The sequence below is a fragment of the Gigantopelta aegis genome, chromosome 10 (assembly GCF_016097555.1).
Source record: "Gigantopelta aegis isolate Gae_Host chromosome 10, Gae_host_genome, whole genome shotgun sequence".
Classification (NCBI taxonomy): Eukaryota; Metazoa; Mollusca; class Gastropoda; order Neomphalida; family Peltospiridae; genus Gigantopelta; species Gigantopelta aegis.
The window spans coordinates 4,002,503-4,010,398 of NC_054708.1; the positions used below are offsets into that span (position 1 = coordinate 4,002,503).

A 7,896-nucleotide genomic window follows, 5' to 3' on the forward strand; every position below is an offset into this window, starting at 1 on the left:
CCTGTCCGTCTATATCACCAGTTCTTCTGAATCAGCAATGATGCCATCTCTGACTGGCAACAGGACCTGGTGAAGAATAGTTGTGATCTTTGTAACCATCTTTAGCAAGCATTTGTACAGATCTTAATGATCATTTCTAAACATCTTAGTGATTCATTTGTAACCATCTTAGTGATTCTTATTATCAACCATCTTTGTGATCGTTTATAATCAGCTTAGTGGATCATTTATAACACTCTTTCTGATTATATAAAATTATATTCTACTTAGCTCTTAAAATTATTCCGCAAATCATTTGTAACCTCTTTCCTGATCATTTTGTACACATCCTGACAATCAGTTTGTATTTATCCTAGTGGTCTTTGTAAATATTCTAGAGATTATTTGTAAACAAAAATATCCTGAAACTCATTTGGTAAATATCCTAGTGATTATTTTATAAATATCATAGTGATTTAGTTGTATATATCCTAGTGCTATAGTTGTATATATCCTAGTGATTAGTTGTATATATCCTAGCAATTATTTGTCTTTGTTAATATTCTCGGTGGTGTCTTCGCTCCCATCAAGAGCAGTTTTTAACAACTTACTGGGTAAGGACCACTATTACCTATTTTTTCTTCACTAACCACTAACAGCTAACCCACTGTCCTGGACAGACAAACCAGATAGCTTAGGCATGTGCCCAGGACAACGTGCTTGAACGGTAATTGGATATAAGCACAAAAGTAAGTTGAAATGAATTAAATATCACAATAAATAATCTATTGATCATTTATAAATATCCTATTGATCGTTTATAAATGTCCTATTGATCATTTATAAATATCCTATTGATCGTTTATAAATGTCCTATTTATCGTTTATAAATATCCTATTGATCGTTTACAAATATCCTATTGATCGTTTATAAATATTCCTATTGATCATTTATAAATATTCTATTGATCATTTATAAATGTCTTAGTGATCGTTTAAAAATATCCTATGATCATTTGTAAATGTCCTAGTGATCGGTTATAAATGTCCTATTGATCATTTGTAAATGTCCTAGTGATCGTTTATAAATGTCCTATTGATCATTTGTAAATATTCTATTGATCGTTTATAAATGTCTTAGTGATCGTTTATAAATATCCTATTGTCTTTAGTGATCGTTTATAAATGTCCTATTGGTCATTTGTAATGTCCTAGTGATCGTTTATAAATGTCCTATTGATCATTGTAAATATTCTATTCATTTATATACCCCTAGTAATAATTCGTATATATGTACGCCATCATTTGTAAATAGCACAGTTCTCATTTATATACCCCTAGTAATAATTCGTATATATGTATGCTATCATTTGTAAATATGTGAGTGAGTGAGTAAATATCCGAAAAGAAAGAAATAATGGTAACGACATCACATCACATTTTAATCTACAGCTATTTCGTGTCTAATGTGCATATTTAATGTTTGCTGTGATATATATATATATGATACAAGGTGCAGTGTCCACGCGAATAACCTTTCATGTCACATTTTGAGTAAGGTGATACTTTTCAATGATAATGTTTACATAATATTCACGCCTAAGCAACTACTTTTAATGGCCTACTATAATTATAGGTTTTTGATTTAGTGTGTCATTGTGACCTTCACATACACGGCCGATATAATACTAACTATCTGTCTGAACATTATAGTGTATTCCCATGGACTCTTCAAGTGGGATAAGTCAATGTTTTTTTATATACCTGTTGTACTCTCCGATCTTCTGTGATCTTTTTGTTAAACTTTGCCCTGTGGTTTTCGTGTTCCAGGTAAGATCGCCCAAACCAAAGAGTGTTATCGACGGCGATCGTGCCCCGGGGTGCAAGGATGTTTTTGTCAAGAAGAAACTAAAAGTAGAAAATATAACTGTCAGTTCAACATGTCAACAGTATTAGAAATGTTGACATACGCTGTGACGCAGACAGCTACCCCTACATACGCTAGGACGCAGACAGCTCTCTCTACACATGCTGGGACGCAGACAGCTACCCTTACTTATGCTTGGACGCAGACAGCTACCCCTACATACGCTGGGACGCAGACAGATACCCCTACACACGCTGGGACGCAGACAGCTCTCCCTACACACGCTGGGACGCAGACAGTTGCCCCTACACACGCTGGGACGCAGACAGCCACTCCTACACACGCTGGGATGCAGACAGCTATCCCTACACAGGTTGGGACGCAGACAGCTACCCCTGCATAGGCTGAGACGCAGACAGCTATCCCTACATAGGTTAGGATGCAGACAGCTATCCCTGCATAGGCTGGGACGCAGACAGATACCCCTACACATGCTGGGACGCAGGCAGCTCTCCCTACACACGCTGGGACGCAGACAGTTGCCCCTACACACGCTGGGACGCAGACAGCCACGCCTACACACGATGGGATGCAGACAGCTACCTCTACTTAGGCTGGCACGCATAGAGCTACCCCTACATATGCTGGGACACAGACAGCTATCCCTACACAGGTTGGGACGCAGACAACTACCCCTGCATAGGCTGAGACGCAGACAGCTATCCCTACATAGGTTAGGATGCAGACAGCTATCCCTGCATAGGCTGGGACGCAGACAGCTACCCTTGCTCAGCTGAGACGCAAACAGCTACCCGTGCATACGCTGGGCGCAGACAGCTACCCAAACATACGCTGGGATGCAAACAGATACCTATACATAGGCTGGGACACAGACAGCTACCCCATCATAGGCTGGGATGCAGACAGCTACCCCTACACACGCTGATCAGTAAAGTACACGACTCACATCACCACTGCATCCACCTACATATAACGAATAGTATGAATAAAAAAGTTGCCTACTGTTTTCCAGGACACATGGGTTTTGTTACCATGGACACACGCTCCTCCTTCAGTAGATGCACAAAGATGCATTGTCAAATATTACACATTTTGCTTTTCTATCATTTTAAATATAAACTGGGCAGAGTGAGGTGGGGGGGGGGGGGGGGGGGGGGGATTACCCAACTCAAGTGGACCCTGACTCCGTGTATTAACCTCAGCTGGTGAATTATTTTGTTTTCCTATCACTCCACTTACATCAAAATATTCCCCATACTTCTCCGCGCCAGCATCCAGGAACACGAAGTCGATCTGTACGCCATCTTTAGCCAGTGCCTTCAGAGTATCTCCTACATCTCCTGTGGAAAACAATGTGTAGAGACAGTACATATTAATAGCATGGTCCTAATATCCCTTTACACCGTTTTAAAAATATGTGCATGGATACGATTTTTGTTTGCTGCCTATAGACAAATCACATAACATAAACTCCCACCTGATTCTCGTTTGTACAGAAGTACTTAGTTGAATATGGTAATGCTTTTGTTGTTCAGATTAGTAATGTCCTTGTCAACGATTATCTTCTCCGAAATATTCGACACTGGTGATTGCCGGTGGCCGTCTTTAAACATTTGTCAAAGGTATATAATTATTGGAAGATTACATTTGCCGGATTATATTTGCCAGAACAAAGTCAAGAAACGCACATGATGCGATAATCCGTGATGCAAAGTTTGTTTTGTTTAACGGCCCCACTAGAGCACAATCATTGATTAATTATCGGTTACTGGATGTTAAGCATTTTGTAATTTTGACATATATAGTCTTAGAGAGGAAAAGAAAGAAAGAAAGAAATGTTTTATTTAACGACGCACTCAACACATTTTATTTACGGTTATATGGCGTCAGACATATGGTTAAGGACCACACAGATTTTGAGAGGAAACCCGCTGTCGCCACTATATGAGCTACTCTTCCGATTAGCAGCAAGGGATCTTTTATTTGCGCTTCCCACAGGCAGGATAGCACAAACCATGGCCTTTGTTGAACCAGTTATGGATCACTGGTCGGTGCAAGTGGTTTACACCTACCCACTGAGCCTTGCGGAGCACTCCCTCAGGGTTTGGAGTCGGTATCTGGATTAAAAATCCCATGCCTCGACTGGGATCCGAACCCAGTACCTACCAGTCTGTAGACCGATGGCCTACCACGACGCCATCGAGGCCGGTCTTAGAGAGGAAAGCTGCTACATTTTCCCATTAGTTGCAAATGATCTATTATGTTCACCATCCCACAGATATGTTAAAACGTACCAAGGCCTTTGATATACCAGTCGTGGTGCACTGGCTGGAGCAAGAAATAACTCAATGGACCCATCGACTGGGATCGATCCTAGACCGAGTGCCCACCAGGTCCAACTCTGTAAAAGTAGTTTACCTAGTCGAATTTCTATCTTCTTCCCGTGAGGTGACGAATCAAACACCTTCCGGTTGAGGTCAGCGAGATATTGTTCCCGGTCACACGTGAACACTTTACCGTCGGCAGGAAGCGCTTCCGCCATCGACAGGGCGCTGTATCCGGTAAACATTCCAATATCGAGAACATACTTTGCTTGTTGCATGCTTACCAGGAACTTCAAAAACAAACCTGTTTGAAGAAATAAAAATTCTTAGAAAAAATAACAGAAACTACTTGACGAATTAGCATTATATAGATTTGTTTGGGATTGTTGTTGTTTCTTTATTTCAATAACGTGTTCTCAACAAATAACGAACTACAAATGTCCAGTAAAAAGAGTTATAAGAACAAACATGACACCCTGATTAAATACAAGCGCCCACACCAATTAGTCACAATATTTGGGAACATAAAATAAAAGTAAAGTTTGTACAGTCTCAGACTGCCATATTGTCACACCCCAATCATCGCCAGGTTCGTAACTATTATCGCCATCATCAGAAGTAGTAGTACAGATAGACTGCCATATTGTCACATCATCATCGCCAGGTTCGTAACTAGTATCGCCATCATCAGAAGTGGTAGTACAGATAGATTGCCATATTGTCACATCATCATCGCCAGGTTCGTAACTAGTATCGCCATCATCAGAAGTAGTAGTACAGATAGACTGCCATATTGTCACATCATCATCGTCAGGTTTGTAACTATTATCGCCATCATCAGAAGTAGTAGTACAGATAGACTGCCATATTGTCACATCGTCATCGCCAGGTTCGTAACTATTATCGCCATCATCAGAAGTAGTAGTACAGATAGACTGCCATATTGTCACATCGTCATCGCCAGGTTCGTAACTATTATCGCCATCATCAGAAGTAGTAGTACAGATAGACTGCCATATTGTCACACCATCATCGCCAGGTTCGTAACTATTATCGCCATCATCAGAAGTAGTAGTACAGATAGACTGCCATATTGTCACACCATCATCGCCAGGTTTGTAACTATCGTCGCCATCATCAGAAGTGGTAGTACAGATAGATTGCCATATTGTCACACCATCATCGTCAGGTTTGTAACTATCGTCGCCATCATCAGAAGTAGTAGTACAGATAGACTGCCATATTGTCACATCATCATCGCCAGGTTCGTAACTATTATCGCCATCATCAGAAGTCGTAGTACAGATAGACTGCCATATTGTCACACCATCATCGCCAGGTTCGTAACTATTATCGCCATCATCAGAAGTAGTAGTACAGATAGACTGCCATATTGTCACACCATCATCGCCAGGTTTGTAACTATCGTCGCCATCATCAGAAGTGGTAGTACAGATAGATTGCCATATTGTCACACCATCATCGTCAGGTTTGTAACTATCGTCGCCATCATCAGAAGTAGTAGTACAGATAGACTGCCATATTGTCACATCATCATCGCCAGGTTCGTAACTATTATCGCCATCATCAGAAGTCGTAGTACAGATAGACTGCCATATTGTCACATCATCATCGCCAGGTTTGTAACTATTATCGCCATCATCAGAAGTGGTAGTACAGATAGACTGCCATATTGTCACACCATCATCGCCAGGTTCGTAACTATCGTCGCCATCATCAGAAGTGGTAGCAAAGGCTGTTCAAGTTTATTTTGTTTAACGACACCACTAGAGCACATTGATTTCTAAATCATCGGCTACTGGATATTAAATATTTTGTAATTTCGACATATAGGTTTAGAGAGGAAACTCGCTACATGTTTTTCCATTAGTAGAAAAGGGTCTTTTATATGCACCATCCCGCAGACAGGATAGCAGATACCATGGCCTTTGATATACCAATTGTGATGCACTGGCTGGAACGAGAAATAGCACAATAAGCCACTGTTACGTAATACTCCCTGCTACTACTACTACTACTACTACTACTGGTATTGCTACTATTACTGCTACTATTACTACTGCGACTACTACTACTACTCTACTACTACTCTACTACTACTCCTACTACTACTCTACTACTACTACTACTACTACAAATGTAAAGAACACAAGAATTGAATAGGAATTAAAACGTAAAGTCTAAACAATTGAACAGGACTATAGTAGAAGTGTTCTAGTATTACAATAATCAGTGAATAAGTACTAAAAACAGCATTTCATGCTGTACACACTGATACCTTCAACGTGACCTGTCAACATGTCAGAAGGCAATGGACATGTAGTTTTCCCGCTTTTATGTAACTCAGCCCAGTCGGTAGTTTCCGTGAACTCGCTGATTTCCGCCAGTACTTTCCCGGGTTTTGAACACACATTCTCGACGTAATTCTCACGTGCATCAATGAGTTTTATCACGTGATCAATTCCATATTTGACCTCTTGGGGCCAGTCTTTGTAATTTCCGTGGTTTTTCAAAGCAACCAAACGTCGATAGTATGGTTGGAAGTTGTTGTTCTTCGGCTCTTCTGGTGGAAATGTAATCTCGGACATTCTAGAAAAGAGAGAGATAGAGAGACAGAAAGTAAAAACAAACAATAACACCTGAAACAGGCAAATACTAAAGTGATAGACCCTAGCTTTTAAACACTGCGATATATTTGTTTTCTGTTCCCGTCCCAGGTGCAAGTATTCGGGGTAGACAAAATGGGAGCATACTAAAAGTTTACATTCTTTCTCATTCATCTTGAATTTTAGAAACCTATTCTATCAGTGTATCGTTAAGAACACGGCTTTCACACAAGGTTAAAAAACACTTTGGTTAATTATTCATCGTTTACAGGATGTCAAACAGCCCAGTCGGTTGTTTCCGTCAAACATTTGGTAATTATGACTCGTAGTCTGTTAGTGATCAGAGGAAACCCGCTACATTTGTGTTATTAGCAACAAGGGATCTTTTTTCCCCACAGACAGTTGTGGTGGACTGGTTGGAAAAAACACCACCACCATTGACCTGCATCTCACTCCGACATCCTCGCAAACTTATGATGTAGATCCGCCCTTTATTTAATGATTTACGGTAAGTGATCATGTGCTCGATGACTGGACTGGACTGAACGTGATCTTTCGGTGATATATCTCGACATGCTCCTGGCTTTGAAAATATTTATGTTAAAAGAAATATATCGTTAAACCAGTGTTTAAATGTGTACATAACCATATTAAAAAGTAAATATGTCTTACCTGTTTTTCTAAATTCTAGTTCATATACTGCTTTGAACGGAAGCTTATCCAGCGGTGTATAGTGTTCTCGACACCGTACCGGTTGCACTATACCAATTAATTTCCGGCTGGGTTGAAGTTCGAGGTGTACCGAACTTTTGATAGAGAAGTTAACACCACAAGTCCTGTGATTGGTTATAAATGTGAGTGTGTTGGTTGTAAAAAAAATTAGTTTTATCTGGGCTAAAAATGTATGCAATTTTATTTGATGTAGTACCACCGTGTCAAGTAGCCTTGTGCTTGGAACATGTATGGGGTACCTGTAAAAAAAAGTACTCAAATTTTGTGCGAAACTAGGGGTGTTGCAGAAACATCTGGTTATACCGAAAATGAGCCATGAAAGGTACCATTTTCTGCAGTTAATACT

At 40.1% G+C, this 7,896-nt stretch overlaps 1 protein-coding gene across 1 annotated transcript; it reads right to left on the bottom strand.

Annotated features, from left to right (window-relative positions):
- Positions 1-7,581, bottom strand: LOC121384055 (O-methyltransferase MdmC-like). Its single transcript, XM_041514252.1, has 6 exons — positions 7,491-7,581; positions 6,491-6,801; positions 4,286-4,495; positions 3,107-3,207; positions 1,744-1,887; positions 1-66 (listed from the first exon to the last, which is right to left on the bottom strand). The coding sequence occupies exons 2-6, from the start codon at positions 6,798-6,800 to the stop codon at positions 10-12; spliced, it is 822 nt and encodes a 273-aa protein (XP_041370186.1). The 5' UTR covers position 6,801; positions 7,491-7,581; the 3' UTR covers positions 1-9.
- Between the last annotated feature and the right edge of the window lie 315 nt (positions 7,582-7,896).